The sequence below is a fragment of the Candoia aspera genome, chromosome 7 (assembly GCF_035149785.1).
Source record: "Candoia aspera isolate rCanAsp1 chromosome 7, rCanAsp1.hap2, whole genome shotgun sequence".
Classification (NCBI taxonomy): Eukaryota; Metazoa; Chordata; class Lepidosauria; order Squamata; family Boidae; genus Candoia; species Candoia aspera.
The window spans coordinates 69,888,439-69,911,725 of record NC_086159.1 but is presented as its reverse complement, the minus strand read 5'-3'; the positions used below and the strand labels follow the sequence as shown (position 1 = coordinate 69,911,725).

Genomic DNA, 23,287 nt, shown 5'->3' with positions numbered 1-23,287 from the left:
TAGCAGGACACTTTTGCTACCTTAAGACCCTCCATCTCATCCGACGTCAATTTTGGTGGCCAGCGCTCCTCAGGGACGTCAAAGACTATGTCGCTGCCTGCCCTGTTTGCGCGGCAACTAAGTGCAAAGTTGGAAAGCCCCACGGCTTGCTACAACCGGTGGCTAACCCAACCTGCCCTTGGCAGGAGATCTCCATGGATTTTATAGTGGACTTACCCCCCAGTCAATGTAAAACCGTAATTTGGGTTGTCAAAGACTTCTTTTCCAAACAGGCCCACTTCATCCCCTGCGCATCCATTCCCACCGCGCAGCAGCTGGCCTGTCTATTTCTCGTACACGTGTACTGCCTACACGGGAGCCCCTCCCGTTTGGTGAGTGACAGGGGTTCACAATTTACGTCACAGTTTTGGCGGGCTTTTTTGAAACTGGTTGGCACCAAACAAGCCCTTTCTACGGCATGGCATCCGAAAACGGATGGATCAACTGAAGCTGTCAATTCCACCTTGGAACAATATCTCCGTGCCTTTGTCAATTATCAACAAGACAATTGAGTCGACCTCCTTCCCTTTGCTGAAGTAGCCTATAACAACGCTGTCCACCAAAGTACTGGCCAAGTTCCTTTCAAAACAGTATTCGGCCGTGATTTCGTCCCGATTCCGGAACTCCCGCATCCGCAATCTCTCCCTTCCTCTCTCACCAATTGGGCTCAAACCTTAGCCGACTCTTGGCCAAAGATCCAGCAGGCATTACACCACTCGCAAGCCTCTTACAAAAAACATGCCGACATTAGGCGTTCCACCCAACCCGCATTTAAAGTCGGGGACAAAGTCTATCTTTCCACGAAATTTATCAAATCCCCACAACACTCCAAAAAGCTTGGCCCTAAGTTCGTTGGTCCATTTCCTATTGTTGCCCAAATCAATCCTGTCACTTTTAAATTGGATTTACCACACAATCTTAAACGTTTGCATCCTGTTTTTCATTGCAGCTTACTCAAGCCGCTTGTTCTGTCGGATCGCTGGCATCCTCAGCAAGCACCCCCTCCACCCATTATGATTGACGCTCAGCAACACTTTGAAGTTAAGGACATTCTTGATTCTCGTCGCAACCGCCCTACTTTACAATATCTCATCCGATGGAAGCATTTCCCACACCTGGAGTGGGTTGCCGCTCCCGATGTGCGTTCCCCGAACCTCGTCGCTAAATTTCATGCTGCCTATCCCTCCAAACCTGCTCCGTAATTTTTTTAGGGGGGCAGTATGTCATGTTCTCCGTTTCAATGTCCTGTATACATCGTAACGTTTCACATGTCGCTCTTCTAATCCGTGTTTCCCTGTTGGAAATTTCCAGCCCTGTGAGGCTGTAATCTCTGGAATGCATGTTTGGGTTGGTGACTCTATTCAAGGTTACTTTCCCAGGCCGGTGTATGACGATGGTTGACATCTGGGATGGGGTGGTTGCTACGATGAGGCACGGGGCGGAGTTGGCCTGAAGCAACAGTATTTGATTTGTATTTCGCGCGCTTTTGGTTTATTCTCAGCTTTGTCTGTATCTGCACACTATTCCTTTAAGAAATCAGTTACCTTAAAGCTCGGGCTTGTGAGACTGAGTATACTGGAGTAGGCAACCATTACAGTAATAGTGCATTTTTAAAAAGAAATTAAGACTAAAATAAGGTATCTTCAGTGAGATTACAGTGAGTTTATTCCAAGAATTAACTTGTTTGCTTTGCTTTGCCAGTACAGGTAGGATATTCCAGCTGGACGACTTTGGATCAGTCACTCTCTCTCAGCCCAACCCACCTCACAGGGTTGTTGTTGTGGGGAAAATAGGGAGTGGAAGCATTAGATATGTACATCGCTGTGATGCGTAGCTTCTCCCCAGTGAGGCGCAGACTCGAACTTAGGCTGGCTAAGGAAATCTGGTTTATTGAGAAGGATACGGTCACTAGAGAAAGACGGGAATGAGCACGTGTTGGGCTCCTTCCCTTTATATACCCGTGTGTAGGCCTTGCCTCTTTCCGCCCCCCCCCTTGTCCGTGTGTCCGTTCCTGGCCCTCTTGATGGGTGATTCGGGTGGGGCCATCCAACTGCCATTATCCTCCTTCTGTGTGCGCCCCAGGTGAATGCCCTGGGGCCCTTTGGAGTGGCTGGTGATTATGTTGATGGCCGCCCGGCCTTGGGCGTGCCACCCGTGCAATCTGTTCTTGAGGGGGACAGCCTATGCATGCTTCCTGCCCCTCCCTTCCAACAGGAAGGCATGATCACGTTGTGAGGCATGTATGCCTTAGAACGGGGCATGACAATCGCCTTAAGTTGCCCAAAATAAAGGCGGGACAAAAATAAATAAGTAAATAAGTAAATAAGTAACATTGAATAATAGCAGAAAATTTCTAAGTAACTGGTAAAATAGACTTTTTAGATTGATTTTACATTTCAAAGTATCTCACACTTCAAGAAGGCAGCATCTGGTTTCTAAATGTCCTATAATTCCTACTTTAATTAATTCCTGCTGGCCATGCTGGCATCTGATAGCCCCATCCTCTGTGGATCTGTGCTTCTTTACAGTCAACGAATCTAGTGGCCCTCCCCAACAACCCAGGATTGTAAGTTAGTTTGAAGTTGCCTAAAAAATGGAATTGTAGAAACAGCACCTTACATAAAGAAGATGCAGCTCTTCTAAATGCTTGTTAAGTAGCCAAACAGTAACTAAATTACCTCTGTGGAACATCTTGTTAATGTTTTCTACTACAGATTAAAGTTACTATGGTAACTTATCATTTTGGCCAGGTGCAGAGGTTGAATTCAACTGTCCCCTTTTCGAATGTTAATTTTTGCACCTGGGGGGAAGGAACTTGCTTGGACTTGTTTTAGTTTCTTTTTCTCTTCTGTGTAGGCATGTAGAGTCGAGTTAAGCAGCTCTCACTGAGGGCCTGCAAGAATGCAGAAGCTTTTAAATACGTTTTGCTTTCTGTAAATAAAATTATTTTTATAGAAATGCCTGGTGTGTGACTTTTCTGATCTCTCCTGGGCCAAAGGCTTTCCCAGCAATCTGCCAACACATCTCCCATTCAAAAATATATTTATCCCCAGAGATCACAGGATTCCGTGCTTGAGTTCTTTCAGGGAAGCAGTTTTCCAAAACAGTTACATTCATATTCATCCAGAACTAGTTCTCAAAGTGATGTAGCCAAGAAAAGCGGTATAGATTGCACACAGGGTAAGATTTTAGAAAGGTTAAACAAGATAAAGATATCCCCTAGCCGAGTCTGACTTCTGATGACTCAATAGGCACATCCATGCAGGCCTTTGGTCAGCAACATGAAATTGGTTTGCAGTTGCCTTATTTTGGACTTTTCTCTTTTTCCCCCCACTTCCTAGTCTAGTTATCTTCCGGCAGTCTCCTATCTAAGCAGAGATCCAGCATGACCTGTTTAGCTTTTGAGTTGTTCCCTCCCCTCAAAAAGATCAGCAGGATATTGCTCCCTGCTGAGTAGGCAAATATGGGGTAATACATAAAATAGGACTGTTCCCTTTGTGACACGAGGAAAAGATCTGACACAATTGACTCAATAATAACCTGACTCATGCATTCAGGTAAAATGCAGATTTCAGATTTATTGCAGATGTGTGCAGAATGGAAGCAAAAAGCCACGACTAAAGATTCCTGCCCAAACTGCCTAATTAAAAGCACACAGGCAAGCCAGAACCCCCGCCACACTCCTTCCCCCTTCCACCGACAGTCCAGCATTCCAAGTCCAACCATCCCTGGCTGATACGACCTTGGACACCATCATTAGATGAAACAGTATTCTTTCCCACTCTCAGCAAATCTCCCCCTCCCATCTGGTACTTGACACATGTTGACTCAGATGGCAGAGAACAAAATCAAATGATCTACCAGTTCTTTGATCGTGGGTCCTGACACATGTTTACAATGTACATTACGCAAAGAAAGAGGAGGAGCTTGATAAGGAGAGATAAATAAGCAAAAATCTCTCTGGGGAAGTAGAGGGAAGGAGGTTAGTTTCAAGAAGTTATCTGAATACAAAGAACCAGCAGGATTTGTATCATCAGGAAGAGTTTGATGATCCAAAAATAAAAGTACTAGAGATGTGCAAATACAGTCATGATGGGCTCAGGACTGCCATTATCTTAGATCAGTGTTCTCAATCTTGGCACCTTAAAGATGTGTGGACTTTAACTCCTAGAATTCTGGGAGTTGAAGTCCACACATCTTCAAGTTGGCAAGGTTGAGAAACAGTATCCTAGATGGTTGCCTCCTTTTGACTGATGATAGGACTGGCCTTGGGCTGAAGCTAAGGAACTATTTAAAACTATATAAAAGAACAAGAGAGCAAAAAGAACACATCTTTTTCTAATTTACAGGTGTTAGTGCACCAATAAAGGTTTTCTGTCCCACTGTAGCAGGATTCCCACAGCAGATGTCAGCATCTTGCTGATCTGATCTCAACAATGCCAAGCAGGATCAGTGCCAAGTCCCCCCTCATGGGGGACCATGAGGAAATCCAAGGGCTATTGGCTTGACTGGGAAGTCAAAATGAAGCGCCAAACCACTTTTACTTTGTGGCAAGAAAACAACATGTATATTATTGTATCTGTTTCACTCTGCTTTTGTCCTTTTAAATTTTGCTGGTCATTGAATAAATATTGTTGACTAAATATTATTGATTGATTGTTCAAAACAACATGTGTGCAAGTATTACTGGGAATCCACTTTAAGGAAATTTTGCTTCAGAATTCCCCCTGAAACTACTGTGAAATAAGAATTTTAAAGGATTCAGATCAAATGTTGGTATTGAGAAAAAGAAGTGGCATCTAAATGCTTTTAGTATCTTGCATCCCAAGGGAAAATTTGTGCATGGTACAAGTCTTCTGTGTGGTTAGAACATTCACTACTAATTTATACTGACAGGGTAATAGTAAATATATTAATTGATTTTACGAAGTAGTGGAAGAAAACATCTTATCCCAATCACTATTGTTTTGCAGATAAAAAGGAGCTAAAATTACAAATAAAACACGTTTATAACATGAAACATTTCATTAATTTTGCTGTGAAAAAATTTAAACTTTCATGTTACATAATCACACAGCAAACAATATACAGCACTTACTGCAGTACTGTCTGTGAGAATTAAACCTAAAGAAACTGAATTACTCAAAAATAAATCTGACTTTATTTAAAATCATGTGGCATAATCATAACATAAATTTTAAATCTCTTTCACAGTAGAGACTAAGATTAAAATATACCAATGTCATGTAAGCATAAATAGATCCTGGATGTAAGGTCCAATTACCCAAGTTTGTGATTTTGCAGTCTCATAGTGAATCCCAATATGGCGTTACACAAGAGCAGCTGTTAAAAAGCGCTTCAAAATGCATGGAAAAGAGGAATAGCATTATAATAATAAAAAATATCACATCAGCCCTGCTGTGTTCCAAACAGCTCTCTGGCTTTTTTTTTTCCTGCAAACTGCAAGAGGCCAAAAAAAAAAAAATCTAAAAATCTCCCTCCAGTCCAGTTCTACTGCTAGTCACTTCTTATGCAAGTCGATGTACTACTTTTCTTGGCAACAATTTAGAAGTTATTACTGCCTTCTCAAGTTCCCCCACTTCCTTTCAGCCCTGGGATCTCCTAATAGTCTCCCATCCAAGTACTAGCCAGGTCCAACCCCGCTTAGCTTTCTCAAAATCAACCAAGATCCGGTAGATGCCGCTCCCTACTATGGATGGTTTCCTAATCTGAGTTGATATCCAAAGAAAAAGCCATAAGGAACTTAAGGCACACGTTTTGAAAATGAGGTGGAGGAAAAAAAACACCCACAGTTTTACGGTTTTTTTGTAAAGCACGTGGCTCAGCCCCGCCCACCCCTCTTCGGATCGAGTGACACACACTTCCGGAAATGCTCCGAAGTTAGCCGATTCCTCAGCTTTGGGAGCTAAGATGGCGGCGGCTGTAACTGTGGCTTGCCGAGCGGGCCGGCGGCTTCTCTGGGCCCGGCCGGGACACCTAAGCGCGCGGTGCTCAACCCCCGGACAGCGGGTAAGTGACGATTCGCACGTGACGGGTAGCGAACGGCCGGCTGGACTGCCTTGGCCGCCCTCCACTGCTGCCGGCCGCATCAGGGACAGAGGCATCCTGCTTGACGCACTGCACTTCGGGAGATGTAGTCTCCTGGCGGGGATCGTTGCAGAATGGGAAGGCCTGGGCTATAGAATTCCGGAAGACAGCTAGATGGCAGCGATATAGTGGTGCCATCTAGCGGTTGCCTGGAGTATTACAGTCAAGGTCTGACAATCCCGTATAACGATGGGCGTCTTTTCCTTTTTTTCCCTCCATGGGGAGCGAAGGGGAGTTGCGTTTCTTGCGCTTTGGAGGAAAATTCTGAGAGTGCCTTGGACTGCAAGAAGATCAAACCAGTCCATCCTCCCGGAAATAAAGCCAGACTGCTCACTTGAGGGAATGATATTAAAGGCAAAACTGAAATACTTTGGCCACATAATGAGAAGACAGGACAGCCTGGAGAAGATGTTGATGCTGGGGAGAGTGGAGGGCAAAAGGAAGAGGGGCCGACCAAGGGCAAGGTGGATGGATGATATTCTAGAGGTGACGGACTCGTCCCTGGGGGAGCTGGGGGTGTTGACGACCGACAGGAAGCTCTGGCGTGGGCTGGTCCATGAAGTCACGAAGAGTCGGAAGCGACTAAACGAATAAACAACAACAAGGATTTGTTAAGCAACAAATCGGAATTCTCTGTCGAATTGCTCCGAAATCCAGCCTTACCTTTATTATTGCCAGGGCTGCCCACTGGAAGTTATGGAATAGAAAGGAGCCGAGTTATATTATCTGTAGTTAGAATAAGTACAGATAAAAGTTGTGGTCAGCCTTAATGTGGGAAATTGTTCATTGTGGTTTGTTCACCATGGTTTATAGATTAGAGCATTTTGCAAACTCAGTCATTTGTTTATTCAGTAAAGCATAGATTAGCATATCAGTTGGCTTGACACCAGTTGTAAGCCAGGTTGCTAGAAAATTAGCTGCTACTGGACTTTCAGAGCTTAAGATGTAGCTTTGAAACAGACTTAAGAACAGATACCCTTTCTGGGAATTAATCACAGTTGAAGATGGTGATATTTTAGAGAGCTTTTAGCTTATAAACCAGAGAACAGAGATTTATTTTTATCTTGATTGTCCATAAACTACTCTAGAACTTTTTAACCTTTTTTTGTGCCTTTGACTCAATCTTGATTCCTGGCGACTGCCTGGACAAGCCCCTGCAGTTTTTTTGGCAAGGTATTTCAGAAGTGGTTTGCCATGGCCTGCTTCCTAGGGCTGAGAGGGAGAGACTGGCCCAAGGTCACCCAACTGACCTTGTGCCTAAGGCGAGACTAGAACTCACGGTCTCCCAATTTCTAGCCTGGTGCCTTCACCACTGCACCAAACTGGCTCTCCCTAGAACTTTTGGTAAGGTTAAAATGTGGCATAAGAACATGTTGATTAAATAAAACTTTATAACAGAAGCTTGCCAGGGGCTCCATTTTCAATTTTCGTGGTATGTGAAAAAGTATAATAGTGTTGAAATGAGGAATTGAATGTTGAGTTTAAAAGAGAGCATTGAAATGAAAGCTTTGGAACGTAAGCACTCAGAATAAAGTCTGTTTCTCTCAACATGCAATTCTCTTCATTGGCTGTGTTTTATGATAAGCTACAATATGATGACAAATAACCAAATTGTGGCTTAAGAAAATTACATGATGGCTTAACATGGTACAGGAAAACATCCAGTGATTGGTGAACACATCACATTAAAACATGAGTCATTGCTCATTGTACTTACTGGCTGAATGTTCGGAGACCTTAGAAAGGTCCCTGTGCACATACTTGCATACACATCTATGGCAACAGTGTCTGTCATCATGTGAAGGAGCTCTTTGTATCTTGATAGGGCCATGGTTCCACCACCAAATGCATGGCTTTTGGAGAAGCCAGCTCCCCCCATCTTAAATATCAACTCCACTATGTCCAGGACATTGAGAAGATTTCCTCTCCTTAAAGTGAAGACTCAGTGTGCGTTTTCCTCTATAGGGACTCTCTGCATGGCACTCACAAAAATAATGTTGTGGGCACAGAATTGGAGTCAACCTAGTATTTCCTCTGTCTCAAAACAACCGAAACTTTAATTTCTCTTAGATAAACGTATAATGAATATTTTTATCATACTGCTCACAATATACTTTTTTTAATAGGCTCTCCATCTTGGGAGAAGCAGATACAGAGCTACCAAGGTAGCACCCCAGATCGTCCTGAATGTTCCTGAAACAAAAATCTCAACTCTGGAAAATGGCCTGAGAGTTGCTTCTGAAGATTCTGGACTTACAACATGTACAGTAAGTAACCCTTGCAAATGAAGAGCTGCCTGTTTTGGAGATATGCAGAATATTCCATATGAGAATCATCTGTCACCAGAATGTTCTGAAACTTCCTGTCCCATCCACCCCAGCACATTCCAGGAGTGATGGTGCTCTTACAAAAGTATATTTGGGGTCCAGACTCTATCTGGAACACCATGGACTACTTCTTGTTCTCAACAGTTCATTTCCACAAACCACCTCTGGAATGAGAAACCCTTAGAGAAAAAACAGAAAGTTTGGGAGCCAGATTGCTCCTACACAGCCCATTTTGCACAAGCTTATCTTTCTCCAGACTTTTAATCCTTGGAATATTGCTAATAATTTTTCTAAAAAACTTACTACTTCAAATATAGCACAATTTACGGTTTGAATTGTACATTTTGGTTTATTTTATTTTGCTTATTTATATGGTACTTACACCATCACAAACCCAAGTTTCAAAAATTAAATCACATAATGAAAATAAATGAGGCAGGGCAAGATATAAACATATGCTTCCATGAGATTGCCTTTGCAAGCATTGGCGTGAAGAAGTTTTTCCATAGAAAGCTGCAAACATGGTAAATCTGGTTGCAACTTGTAACATATTTGAAATAGTCATCTTGGAGTTTTATATCTACTATAAAAATGAAATGTAAGATGTTTTGACAAATGGGAAAAAACTGTCTTAATTTCTTTACTGCTGCTGGACCTTGATAGTACAGTATCTGTTGATCTGTTTGTTCAGTCATAGGATACAGAGCTATAAATTAAGAAGATGCTCGCTTGATAGATCAGAAATGCAGAGCAATAAGTAGAACATCTCATAAATGGAGTTGAGCACTAAAAAGGGGTCTAACATGGCACTAAAAAGTTAGACTTCTCTAACTGTTCCTCCATGTTCTAGCTCCTGAATGCCAAACTTGCCTTATTAAGGTTTTAACCATTTCAGCAAAAATCAATATTTGGTTTCCTCAGCATGTTAGAAGCTGTATTTTATTGTTTAGTAAAACAATGTGTTTTGATTAAGGTGGGACTTTGGATTGATGCTGGAAGCCGATATGAGAATGAGAAAAACAATGGGACAGCTCATTTCCTGGAGCATATGGCTTTTAAGGCAAGTTCTTAAAATAATTTCTTTTACTGGTTTTGAAAGGACCAACTCAGAGATTGTATAGTTCTTACTAGTAGATATTCTACAAAAATTATTTGGTTCTGCTCCATTGCAGTTGCCATCAGTAGCCAGTGGGCTTGAAAGGGTAGTCTTTTTTTTTTAAGTCAGCTCCTGCCTCATTGCTTATCACTATTTTATTATTTTACTATTTGGATTTCAGCATAAGCGTTATTCAGTTCTTTGTGTTTTTAACTTATTTTAACTGCTCTGTCTGCATTTAAACAAATTAAAATAGCAATAAATATGACCAAATACTGGTTTTGAAATATTAATTTGTGTTTAATTCAGTAACAAAACCTAATATCTAGGTTCAGATTTGGAATTAAAGCCATGCCAAAGCTCAAGAATCCTTTAGAATTTTTTCCAGGTATGAGAGCTGTTTTGTGTGGTAAAATAATGCTGAAGAATCCTTAGTGGTTTTAGAAATGGCATCAAGACTTAGAGAATAATAGGAAGTTCATACGCTGTTGACATCTTTCTTATATTTTCTTTGCAAGATCCCTGCATTCAGCAAAATCTACTGCCTGTGTGATCCCCACACTTTCTAAATTGAGTAGGTGCAACCCAAGGCCCAGAACTTCATGGATCCCTCAAAACATTTTGGTGTGACACCCAGAATCTTTTCAGATCTTGTCACTCTTTATTACTTTTAATGTGGGAGAAGGAGAAAGCTATTAAATAAAGAGGGAGTAATTACTGAATTAAATTGAATGAACTGTAAATGAAAACCATGCATATTTCTCATCTTTGCCCTGCTGGCTTCTTTGATGGGGCCTGGCCTTTGTATGCTGCTCGTAGTGAATCATTAACTGTGGCCGGGATGTTCACTTTTCCTGGGCCAAGGGCTTCGTTGAGCATTTGCATGGCTTGCCAAGGGTTGGAGCCAGGAAAATAACTCAGATTTCATTTTATATATATTTAGATGCAATTAAAGTGAGGTGCAGATGTAATTCTAGTCATGCATTTAATAACTTTTCCCTACCATCATATTAAGAATTCCAACTCAAGTACAATGTTTGGAAGTCTCTAGGGACTGCACCCAAGGCTTTTGAAGGCCACACTAAGTCCAGAGGTCCAGCAATACACCTCTATTTTTTTAGTAGTATGCAAGGCATGACCTGCTGTGTGTATGACAGGTGCTGTGCTAGTATGGAGTAGCAACACTGGGCTGTTGCCTGTCTTTCGCCTGGGAAAGCAAGTTTATTGAACCAAACTGATAACCCTTGTATTCTCTTGAGAAAAAGATGACCTTTCTAGAAAATCTGGTTATGAGAACTCACAAAAGGTAGAATAGAGATTACTTTTGATCTGTTATATCCCAGACCTCAAAAGAATGAGAAGTGAGTTGCCAGCAACATCACACAGGCTGAGTCATTCATCATGTAGCAGACCTTGATGAAATGTCTCTTCAGCTTATCTTAAGCTTCTGTTTTGGTGAAGAGGTTTCATTGGGAATTTGTACACATTCGTTTTTCCTTGTTACAAAGAATGATTACATTTGGAACCTGCTCTTTGGGCTGGGAAAACACAATTTTGTTGTATTATGTAGTCTACAGTGCTGCAGTGAGTAAAGCAGCCTTTCCCCTGTTGACTAAAAATAGTTTCAAACAAGAAAAGTCTCCAGATCTAGCTGTCTATCAGCTATGATGCTCTCTCCCTCTTAAGCTAAGTGTAAGTATTTCCTGGAATACTTACACTTACCTTAAGAGGAAGAGAGCATCATAGCTGATAGACAGCCACTTTCAACCATCAAATATATTTCTTTGGAGGCCTTATGCTTGAGAGAGATTACTTACATGCTGGATTTGGGCTTCTTTCTGATGTTCTATGGAATCTCTAGGTACCCTGATTCTGGTTGATTTCAACTTGTTGACACACAGCACTTCTTGCCTTCAAAGTACATTGACTACGTTGGGCTGACCCAGATATTACCTATTATGGGTTACCCAGGAATTCACCCTGGAGATCCTCCTCAGTGGGTCATGGCTGGTGCCTACCAGTCCTTGGTTCACTTCAAGGTTGCTGTGTTGTCTGAATGTACCACAATGACTTCTTCCAGCTTGAAGAAGCCAGAACGGAAAACTCAGATAATGGCTTTCATTGTGAAGACAGAGTGCCAGCATTGCTAGAATAGTATTATTTTTTAATTTGCTTATCTAAATGCTTTCTCTTTTTAATCAGGTGCAACTATCAACTTATTAAGATATCAGCGTCTTATATCAGAATAAACAATATGTTGCTCATGGTCCCTCTCTTAGTATCTGCCAGGTCCCCTGCCCCACTTCCTTCTTACTTCAAGCATATTTTTAAAAGGTTGCATTTGTCTAAGATGAAGACCCAGTAAATAATGTCACGGGGCTCTTTTCTTTTTCAGTTGCATCTCCAGTTGAACTAATTGCAGATCCTTAAATTGCAGGGAACCAGAAAAAGGTCTCAACTGGATCTGGAGCTAGAGATTGAGAACATGGGCGCTCACCTTAACGCTTATACCTCAAGAGAACAAACTGTGTATTACGCAAAAGCTTTCTCAAAAGACTTGCCGACCGGTAATTGTGTGCTCTGAAAATCTTTTTTTCTAAAAAGAATGACCTTGACAGGTGACTATTACGTGCCCCTTGACCAAAGACACATTAAATATGGGGTGACCGAATGCTGGCCTTGCTTTCTTTGGCGTATTTTTATTGTAAATCGCCCAGAATCGCTGTTTGAGTGAGATGGGCAGTGACTTAATTTGAAATATAAATAAATAAATAAAACATTTTCCCATATTACCTTCGAAGGCAAACTCTAGTTTACAGTTGCATCAGTGGGCAAGAGGGAGGCAGAATGATAAAAGTAGACTCACATACAGGCCAGGCCCCTTTTGTCCATTCTGACAAAGGCAGGATGTTCCTGAAGATGCTCATATCTTCATATAATGTTGTGCCCTCCCATCTTGGTTAACACTAATTATAAATACTTTCTTCTGGCCTTATTAATCTGGACCAGATGCAATGTTTTCCTTTAGTCCCCAGTTTGATTTCAAATCACTATTTTCTATACCTGCCAGCTGTAATGTTAAATCCATTTAAAATCAGAAGAGTAAGCTTAGCATGTTCTTCAAAATCTGGTGAAATTAAATTGGGATAGGCTGTAGAAAAAGTATAAAAAGAGCATTTTGCTACTGTTCTCTGCTTATGTGCACTATGGGTAATACATAACAGTACGTGCTTTACAGTCCCCCAGTTAAAAATGCCCTTAGAAAGCTGATCAGAATTAAATGGCATTCTTTTGTATTTTGTAACAATGCGGTTGTTATGTCTTTCTTTGACTTCAGCGGTGGAAATTCTTGCTGACATCATACAGAACAGCACCCTGGGGGAGGCTGAGATTGAGCGGGAGCGAGGCGTGATCCTTCGAGAAATGCAGGAAGTCGAGACCAACTTACAGGAAGTGGTCTTTGATTATCTTCATGCCACAGCTTACCAAAATACAGCACTGGGACGGACTATTTTAGGACCCACTGAAAACATTAAGTAGGTCTCACTGTCTTGGCTCCTGTTCCTTAAGTCTCAGATTGACAACCAGCAGTCTGCAGGATCCTATATGGGGCTTTTGTGGAGCCCCCAGAATTCCCCCCATGAGAAATCAAAGAAAATAGCTAAATAAAATATTGTGTTTGAGCCTTTCTGGACCATTTACTTTTGAATATGTGAAGTGCGTTTGTTGCACATTTGATTCCAATAAGTACTGCCTTGATTTAATGACAGACAGTACAAATCCTTGTAAGCCTGCTTAATGGCAGTCTTGTAGTTCTTCAGCAGGTTTATATGTTTGGTAATTTGGGCTTGATAGTGTGCAACTCCTTGTCTCTGCCCAGCTTGCCAACCTTGGCTGAATTCAGAAAGCTAAGCAAAGTCAGACACGCTTAATACTTGGATGGGAGACCACAAGGAAAGCCTTGGCACCACAGGCTGGATTGGGAAATTAAATACCCTCCAAAGACAAAGATGAATCATTTCCATATTTTTGCCAAGAAAACGACCTGGATATATCCAGGTCGTCATCAGGAGTCAAGCTTGAAGGAAACTACGTTTATTAACATGTACTTATTGCATCTTTAAAATACAGAGTCTTAAAACTCCTAGGGGCAACGGCTGTATGATTTGATCAAATGGCCTGGTAAGCATTAGCAAAGGCAGGTGTCATGAGTAATGATGGCGAGCAGGAAGGGGCTCCCATCCAGGGGGGAAAACGCATGCGTAGTACTGAGGAATTAAGCAGCCATTCAAAGAGACACAGATCAGGCCCGCCTTAGCTTTGGGGGCTTATATGTCTGGGTTTTTCCCATGCTTATTCAGTTTGTTAGGATTCTGTTTATGTAGCAGTAATAAACACTAGAGAACTACTCCTCGTCTCAGTGTGATTCTCACTATAGGACATCAGGTGCAGATGAAACATTCTGCCGTTTTGCTAAATGAAAATAAAACCAATCACTTTGATTGGGGGTTACAGGGTTGGAGTGTATTTTAAAATACAGATGCCTTACTCTGTACCCTTCTGTCTCACGGTATGCACACTGATCCCAAATCGAGAGCCAGTGGATTGGGCCCCTTCGTTTTGCAGCCCAAAACTTTGTTTTGCAGTAGATAGGGAGACATGTTCCTTCTGCTGGAGAGACGGAAGCAAATTCCTTGTGGCAGCTCCTTTTTGGAGCAAATGTATAGTGCTGCACTTGGTCCGTGTAGGTTCAGGCAAGCTATTTATAATCAGTAGGGCGTTTTTGCTCCTTTTTTCTCTGGGTGGTATTTTTTAACCCTTGGTTTCACTCATCTTTTAGGTCCATTAACCGCAACGATTTGGTGGAATACATAACGACGCATTACAAAGGACCCAGAATTGTCCTTGCGGCTGCTGGAGGTTGGCTTGATGCAATGCTGTTTGTTTGTGGTGTATGTGTGGTTTATTTTAGGCAAGGGAGATGTAAGGCTCACCTTACCTTATTTCCCTGCTGCTTAGGGCCGCGTCAGTGTTTTGAAAACGCCCGAGACCCAATACTTTGGGACCATTGGCCCTAAGCAGGGGACAAGAACGAAATACGGGAGATTGGCAATAAAGAAACAAAAGGCCATGTATGAATACTGTATGGAGTTAATTATTTTCCTATTTGTTCAACAAATTGTAGGGAGTGGTAGGGAGAACAATGCAGGCTTGGAAAGTATGATTTCTGTAACAGTGGTGTGTTGCATGATCTAGAGTTTTAATAAAGAAGTTTATTTAATTCCATGTTGGTGCCGCCCGACTCAGAACGAGAATTAAAGGTGTGCAGTGGTCGGACAATTATTACAATTTTTTACTTCTCAACTGAAAACTCTGAAAGCTCCCCTCTGTGATCTGCTGATACTGTTCTAAACTGTATGCTAATCATTTAGGAGTTACCCACGAGGAGTTGCTCGACCTGGCGAAATACCATTTTGGCAACTTGCCGTCCATTGAGAAAGAAGGCGCTCCGGTTCTGCCCCCGTGCCCGTTCACCGGCAGTGAAGTGAGTGGAGATTTCCTCTCCTCAGCTGGGCCTTAGACACAGCAGCCTGAAAAAAGGGTTGCTGGCACAACAACAGCGTTAGAAGATTTGGTTAGCTAGCTTGACTGCAAAAACTGCTGAGAAGTTTGAGAACAGAGCAGCGCTCAGCATATTTTTCAAAGCAGCTTGACCGCACTGCCGGCATTACTGGTCAGGTTTTTGGGCTGCTTTGAAACGGATGATTTTTTTTATAGTTCATTTAATGTTGTTCTCTGTGAACTCCTACAATACTGTATCGTTAACTTTATTGGTGTCGACTCTTAGCGACCATATAGATATGTTTTCTCTAGGAGGATCTGTCCCCAACCTGGTCCTTCAGATCTTCCAAGGGTGCATTGATTAGTGCTGTAAAATAGTTATTGGGATTATTGGAATGAAAATGCAAGTTTTAATATTCATTAGATTATGAAACTAGAAGTTTGGGGGTGGCTGTTATGTTAAATTCTCTGGGCCATTTTGTTCATTGTATACATTTGTCCTGATTGATCAGATCCGAGTGCGAGATGACAAAATGCCTTTAGCGCATCTGGCAATTGCTGTGGAAGCAGCTGGCTGGTGCCACCCAGATACCATTCCTCTGATGGTGGCAAACACACTGATTGGCAACTGGGACCGTTCTTTTGGCGGTGGACTGGTGAGTTGGCACCGAGCTACTGCGCAGTTTTAGAGAATTACTGTTTCATTGGTTGCATCTAGGGTGGGTTCAAGTAAAACATTAGCCTGGTTTAAGAAATACGTTTTTTTGTATCTTGGAACTAAAGTTCTGGATTCCTTCTAAAGGTATTTTAAAACTCATCAGAGCTGGAGCCCAGTGTATCCTGATGCCATGTAGGATTCAGTGAGGGAACATGAAATACATATTTTTCAGAAATGGCAAAATCAATCTTTAACTCTCAACAGCAATGATTCTTGTTCAGTTTTATATCCATTGGTCTCTGGGCTCAAGGTGGACTTAGACCATAATCTGTTGGATCTTGCTGGACTCCAGTTACCATCATTCTTTACTATTGCCCTCCTGTCCCTGGTTGATGGGAATTGAGAGAGTACCTCGAGAGCCACCCTGAGCTTGAAAGGGTAGACAACCCAGCGTCCATGGCTACCAGTGTATCCATGAACACTTGACACTTTGCACACTCCGTTATTTTAAGATTGCTTTTCATTGTTTTCAACGGAAAGAATGTGGCAGCTTCCAATATTATTTCCAGGAAAGCCCTTGAGAACCACGGAGCCCGTGTAAGAATTCTCAGAAAATAAAAACAGGGATAGCGATGGCTCGGTGTTCCTCTGCCCTGTGCCCATCTGACCCATGGAAAAAAGACAGCAGTAGGCCGTTTGTGCCAGAATCCCCAATATGCTTTCAGATTTCTTACTTCTGCCTGTAGATCGTCTTACAACTTTGGGATGGGACGGGTGATTAGAGACCAGAGCTATTCAGTTTTTCTAAGCTAAGTGGCACTGAAAAGCTTGCGTCCTTCTCTCTCTCAACAGAATCTGTCCAGTAAGCTTGCTCAAGCGGCATGTCACGGCAATCTTTGTCATAGCTTCCAGTCTTTCAACACCTGTTACACCGATACTGGACTGTGGGGCCTTTACATGGTTTGTGAAGGAACCACCATAGAGGACATGATGTGCTTTGTTCAAAGGGAATGGTGAGGAAACTAACTTTGCTTTGAGGTGGAACCAACCCTGTGGGGTAATATTCCAGGAGTAGATGGCAAGAAATCATCCAAGTAATTTGCACCTTTATGGCACTGCAAGTTAAAACGAGTGTTTTTAAGTAACATTTCAGTGATAGCCAAGCAGAGGGAACTTTCTATCACTTTCTACCACTGAGCTCACCTAAAGCACAGGACACTATGGAAATCTCTCCCTGCTTAGCAGCTGGCTTGCAATGGCCTAAGGTGCCAGTAACTGGATTAGAGGCTGGCCGAAGGTCACTACTGGTGCTTTTGAGTCAGTGGCAGACGCCACCTGCTTCTGAGTTGCTTTGCCTGTGCAGCTGGCTGCAGTAGCTGGCTATAATACAGGCTTTGTTTCCTGCACTCTCTTAATGCTGCCTTCTGAATTATTTAATTATTGCGGGCGAATTAGCGAATAGTCCAGGGGAAAAGTAACCAAAACAAAACACTACGAAGTAAAATGGCAGCTCCGGTAGTCACTCACCCTATTTATCTTACAGGATGCGTCTGTGCACTAGTGTTACCGAAAGTGAAGTCGTGCGTGCTAAGAATCTTCTGAAGACCAACATGCTGTTGCAGCTAGATGGTATGATCTAGAGCTGTTTTTATGCTGTTTAATTAATTTACATAACGTGCTAAAAATCTGTAATCTTAGGTTCCACTCCCATCTGTGAAGACATTGGACGACAAATGTTGTGCTACAATCGCCGAATCCCAATTCCTGAACTTGAAGCAAGAATTGAGGTAAGGAGCATTTGGGGTGCACGCTCATAAGGGTGTCCAATTGTGCCAATGCATTAGGCGTACATCTTTGCATGTGAGACTTTCTGCTGGCTGACGGGAAATCTAAGTTATCAGCATTTCTTAGTCTGCATTCTGTGACACAATTGTAGTTTTCCTGCTGTAAAAGCTCGCCTTTCCTCTATAAAACTGAAGGTCAGCTTGCTGGAGCATATGATGTAAATTGCACATTAAGCTTTGTTCAGAATAAATTTCTGAAGCGTATCCCTCCTATTTCAGGCAGTAGATGCTCGGACAATTAAGGATGTGTGTACAAAGTACATCTATAATAAGCATCCTGCAGTTGCAGCTGTGGGTAAGTACTTAATTAATTAGTTAATTAGTTCTCCCCTTAAAAATTTAGCAGGCTTTGATACCAAGTAATAATCTTTTTCTCATCACAGGGCCACTCGAACAGCTCCCCGATTATGACAGACTCTGTAGCGGCACGTGTTGGCTTCAGGATTGATAGTCCCGTTGAGCTCTCTTGGAGATTTGACACCTGAGAGATTTGTGACAACAGTTAAACTTTCAAGACTGGACGGGTGATAATTTTTCCCCTTCCACCAAATGGCAGGCTTTTAAAAAAGTCACCCTGACACCGCTTGGCTTTTCCAGAACCGACATTCCTGCCTTAATAATCTGTCAAATCGAACCGGCAATGCAAACAAACGGCGGCTTCAAAGAACTGCAGGACTATTTAGAAAAAAAATAATAATAAAGCATATTCTGTATTTGTATTTTTATTACAAAACAAAAACACACTAGGATTGTCACAGGGAATCTCATTTCTTAGTTTTAGCAGCATTCACTACTTGCTCTTGGGCAGCTTTCTTTGCTTTGACCATTTCAACAAGCTCCTAGAGAGAGAGAGAGAGACAGAGAGTTTGTTCACTTCTATTTTTATCCAATAGAGTCTCTTCAGCAGGTTTATTTCTGGAGCAACTGAAAAGATTATCTACCCTTGGCAACGTGATACCACTTGAGCACTGCAAGTGAGTAGCAACATTTAACATTTGCCATTAGAAGATACGAGGGGCATCCAGGGGGGTGAGGGGGAGGCCTCAAAATCTGCAATATTGGGGGAGGGGTTGATGTGCAAAAGGAGCGGCGCGCGCCTGTCACAACCCGCTGCCCACCATCTTGCAGACTTTGACCCAGACGTCCCAGATCGATCAAGTCATTTCAAAAGAGTCACTCTAAAAAACAGCCCTTCAAAGGCTAAACCAGCATCAAGAATTCAGTGAGATTTTACTCCTCTCTTCCAGGTTGCACAAATATTACAACTTAAGGAAGGATCTGATTCAAACTCTAGTAGAACTTCTACAGTCCTATAAAAATTGCCAAGTAAACCCAGACTACTAATCCATTCCTGTTTGTTTTATAGTAAAGGAAGGACAGTTTGCTTTTCAACATCAGCTAAAGCAAGTCTAACTGCTAATGACCTCACGTCTTTTTGGGGGGTGGGGAGGCTGGGGCTTGGAGAAGAAATGTACTTTATGGGTTTAAGCAAGGACTTGTCAACGTGACTTCATGGTAAGATTAAGAGAGACAGTAAAGACCGGATTTACTGTTTTCGATGATAATGCAAGGTAGCTTGCCAGTGACTAGTCTTAGCAAGATATTACCATTTTCTTTTTGTATTCTTTCCAACCCAACAGAATGCAGAAAAGAAATGTTGAAGGACTCAGGACTTTATTTGTAAGCCATATGGCTCTCTGAAAACTGAATGGAGTGGGACCAATTTGATCTAGATGGAGCAATCCACAAAAGAAAGGCTGAGTCTGAAAATGGGCCAGATCAGGCCAGGGCGGCAGAGAAGGGGAAAAAACTAGAAAAATGCCCTGAAGCATCCCTATGGGAGAGTCGGGCAGCGGCTCAGAACACCGATGACTCTTTCCTTCTGAGCCTCCCTCCCTCTTCTCTCCTGGTCACATGACCCTCAGTGAAAGTATTAAGATTAATTAATTAATTAGGGTTAAGACTGATTGAATTCCAGAAGCCATGCTCTGCAGGATTTCCCTATTTTTTAAAATTTCCAACTAAGTGTATTTTATGTGACAATGAAGACAGGTATCAAAAAGTGCCAATATGAAAAGCTGTAAATAGTCTTGGGTTCTGAGTTAATAATGCTCTGAAGCTCCTGCAAGAGCTGAATTGTGTGTTAGTGTTTAATTCTTAAAAAAAAAAAAAAAATACATTTGTTTACCTTATATCGCTTCATACAGTCTTTCTTAGATCGGCCTGGAACAGAAGCTGCTATTTTCTCCCACCTCTCGGGAGTATTCACTGGATATGTTTTTAGAGCTTGTTCTAAAAGCTTTTGCTCTTCTGATGTCCACGGAGATGCATCTGTAAAAGATACTGCTGAAAACAAATGAGAATCTACTGACAGCAAGAATTTCCTTGAAAAGATTTTCCTTCAAAATTCCTGTACCCCAAATGGGTAACTTTCCTTCACATCAAAGTGCACTTCTTTTTTTCAATAACAGTATTTTTAAAACAAACAAGGAGTCATCTTCCAAGACACTTATCTTTATTTCCTAATCTAGTCTTCCTGAGTTTGAAGGAATCCCAATACGTAGGCTATGGCGCAACAGAAAAATACAGGAAAAATACTAAATATAACTCCTTGACATTATGGCAGCCTGGACTCCATTGACATTATGGCAGCCTGGTGTCTAGAGAACTGTCTGCAAGTGTATATCAACACACCTAGAAATGTGGCCTTTAAAGAAATGTGACACCCAAGTAGAAAGTTCCAACAGGCACACTAAAGCAGTGTTTCTCAACCTTGGGAACTTTAAGATGTGTGGACTTCAACACCCAGAATTTTCCAGCCAGCATGGCTGGCTGGAGAATTCTGGGAATTGAAGTCCATACATTTTAAAGGTTCCCAAGGTTGAGAAACACTGCACAAAAGAGTTGTTCTCCATTTACCTTCAAAACGTTCTGATGGTGCAGCACTGTCTGTCTGTGGTATTACTCCATGCTCTTTCTTAAATTTATCAAAAGCTTTCTTATTGATGTCATCCTTTTGATGGGGATCTGACAACAAGGAGATATTAAGACAAATCAGCTGCTAATGAAGTTGCGGCTAATAAAATCTGTTGATTCTTAATCAACTTTTTGACGGATTAAAGATTTAGTCTATGTCTCAAAAGATTCAAGTCTGGTAATATACACTTCTTCTTTACCTCTAGATTGAATTATGGAAGAATTTTGCCCTTTAATAATGGCCCCGTAAGTCTTCTCTCATGCAGATTCTTTTCAGGCTGTCTAACTATGTTCACACACCTATTGAGTTTGCATGGCATATTCTTGCACCGGAGGCAACTTGGGAATGAAAGTTGAGTGTATTTATGACAAGGGCCTTTGTTTTTCCTACTCAAAAGCAAAAGGCTTGAACACATAGTTTAGGCATCCATCAGTTCTCAAAAAGGGAGCCATTTCTGTTGTTCATTTTGCCATGCTATCAACAACTTTAATTTTAGCTCAAGGCTTTTTACCATTCCCAAAGGCCATCAGATTACATTGCTTTCATAAATCTTTATCAATGGTGAAAATATCTGAAATGATTTGGCCTCCATCATGAACAGCAGAAACGCTATTTTATGTATTTTCTCAATGATAGCAGCTAAAATGTGCTATACACGTATAGCACCAGATACCATGTTACAGTAAACCCAGAGATTTTGTCTGGTACATTCAAATTCCATTAAACCAGAGATTTCACAGCCAGTGGATGCACCAAAGCCTGTGCTTCTGGGCATGCATGAAATCTCATTTGGATCTAATGGAAAATCTGCTTTAACAATAACATCCCTTCATCCCACTTACTCCATAAAATTAAGGGGTTACTGAATGATAACAAGATACAACTTTCATTCAAGCATTCAAATATAATGTGCTTGTAAGAGCAACCAGCATCCCAGCAGAGATCAAATAAGAAAAGAGAGGCAGTGGGTTTGAAGGTTCCTTCACTCTGGAAGATGGGAATTTCCAGTGACAGTCAGAAATAATTTTATGCTTGCAGAACATATATTGGATTTATCAGTAAATAAAATGAAGGCATGCAGACCATCTTACAAAGATAACGATACCAAGTTTCTGGAGGCTCTTTGCTTTGTTGATAACATCTTTTGCTGTTCGTTTTATTCCCATCGTAGAGTGCAAATTCATATAATTGGCAATAACTTCCCATCTATGAAAAAGGAAAACACCCACAAGCTTTACAGAATTTTTGAAAGAAATTGCCAAAGGTTGCAATTAATTGGTGGGCTTAAAAAAAAAGAAAAAAGCAAAATGTCTTAATAAATAAATAAATAAATTTTATCTTCTATAAATATAGAAGAAGATATAGAAGAAATAAATATTTTTACTCTTGGACTATATATATATATATATAGTCCAAGCGTAAAAATCTTCTTGGATGCATTAAAAAGGGCTTTGTATCACATAAATGCTATCTTTTCCAAAAAAAGAATTAACTCCCACGCACCTACTTTACAATGCTAGTGCAGGTTATCTGCAAGTTTTAGAGGGAAAAAATAGCTCTCCATCCATTCTAAGCTAGCTAAAATTATGCATTTGGAAATCCTTTATAAAGGCGGTACAGTGGATTTTGTAATGCCCAGGGCTTCCATTCCAACCTACAGCCGTGGATAATGAGCCTTAAGTCTATGGGAATTGGGGAGTTTAGGTACCTGAGCCCTGAAAAATGGTAAAAAAAAATACTGCAAGGTTAAACAACTATGTGACAGAAGATTGGGGGCTATATGGGGTAATGGGAAGGAGGAAAGAGAGACTGGCAAAGATTGGCAGGGGAATGGCAGGAAATTTGGGGCTGGGTGAGATCAGTGGCAGATCACTGGGAAGATGGGGTATTGGATAATTGTGGGCAAAAATGGTGGATGGATCTCAAACCTCTGTCAGCCCTACAAGGCAGATCAGACTAAAAAACCAATGCCATATAGGTCAGGACTACTTTTATTGTAACAGCTATCATAACAGAATCTTGCAGGTCTGAATGTGCTTCCCCCTCCCTCACTTTATCTTTGTGTGAACTGGGGAGGAGCTTGTCTGTCGTTTACTCAAGCTACTTTCTTGGCCCAGGCTCAAGCCCCCCATCTGACCACTGCTTTGGTAGCAGTCCTTCCTCCTGTTCTTCAAAGCCATTCCTTAGGCTCTCTACATCCTTTCATTGCAGGTACAGAGGTCTACCACCTGTGATGGGTGAGATCATGGGCAACAAGGACCACATCTTTCAGCTAGAAAAACTGACTATCCTGAGCATAAAACTGTTCTTCCAAGCATGAGATACCCTTTAAAAAAGTAAATATTCAAAGCATGTAAGCAAGTACCTCCTACCTGTTCTTCCTTTCAACACTGTAGCACAATACTATTGCCAATAGATGCAGAAATAATAAATATGTGCTTACCGTGAGTTTGTCCCAGCAGGAAAGAGATTTACTGCTTTAATTAGTAGCTGTAGGTCATCTTCTGGCCAGTTCCTGCTTCCACCAACACCTCCACTTGTTGACTTCTCAGAACTCTTTGCGGCTTGTCGCATTCGAGCTTCTGCTTCTTCTTTCTCTCTCCTTATCTGCTCATTTACTTGTTCTATCTACATGAATGTAAACAAATGCACCTCTCAGCCGAATTACCAAAAACA

General features: G+C 41.6%; 2 protein-coding genes across 5 annotated transcripts in view; one reads left to right on the top strand and one right to left on the bottom strand.

Annotated features, from left to right (window-relative positions):
• The first annotated feature begins 5,932 nt into the window (after positions 1-5,932).
• PMPCB (peptidase, mitochondrial processing subunit beta) lies at positions 5,933-19,434 on the top strand. Its single transcript, XM_063308052.1, has 13 exons — positions 5,933-6,069; positions 8,274-8,414; positions 9,448-9,534; positions 12,008-12,137; positions 12,908-13,106; positions 14,411-14,490; positions 15,003-15,115; positions 15,645-15,788; positions 16,643-16,803; positions 17,334-17,419; positions 17,489-17,577; positions 17,854-17,929; positions 18,018-19,434. The coding sequence occupies exons 1-13, from the start codon at positions 5,971-5,973 to the stop codon at positions 18,080-18,082; spliced, it is 1,470 nt and encodes a 489-aa protein (XP_063164122.1). The 5' UTR covers positions 5,933-5,970; the 3' UTR covers positions 18,083-19,434.
• DNAJC2 (DnaJ heat shock protein family (Hsp40) member C2) overlaps positions 18,341-23,287 on the bottom strand; it is a 19,672-nt gene continuing 14,725 nt past the window's right edge. The window contains exons 13-17 of one of the 4 annotated variants that reach the window (XM_063308048.1): positions 23,055-23,239; positions 21,717-21,817; positions 20,554-20,661; positions 19,823-19,977; positions 18,341-18,473 (exon numbers count right to left, since the gene is read on the bottom strand). In XM_063308048.1, the coding sequence (XP_063164118.1) occupies positions 18,399-18,473; positions 19,823-19,977; positions 20,554-20,661; positions 21,717-21,817; positions 23,055-23,239 (624 nt within the window). In that variant the 3' untranslated portion in view covers positions 18,341-18,398. Of the gene's footprint in view, positions 18,474-19,822; positions 19,978-20,553; positions 20,662-21,702; positions 21,818-23,054; positions 23,240-23,287 lie in introns of those variants that run through there. The other 3 variants (XM_063308049.1, XM_063308051.1, XM_063308050.1) reach the window with 3 other exon arrangements.

What these genes read in the sequence shown, in the direction of transcription:
- PMPCB (XM_063308052.1), top strand. Translation starts at nt 5,971, where the DNA reads ATGGCGGCGGCTGTAACTGTGGCTTGCCGAGCGGGCCGGCGGCTTCTC. An exon ending in TGGAGCATATGGCTTTTAAG is followed by an intron (nt 9,535 to 12,007) that starts GCAAGTTCTTAA and finishes CTTAAATTGCAG; the next exon opens with GGAACCAGAAAAAGGTCTCA. An exon ending in TGCTTTGTTCAAAGGGAATG is followed by an intron (nt 16,804 to 17,333) that starts GTGAGGAAACTA and finishes TTTATCTTACAG; the next exon opens with GATGCGTCTGTGCACTAGTG.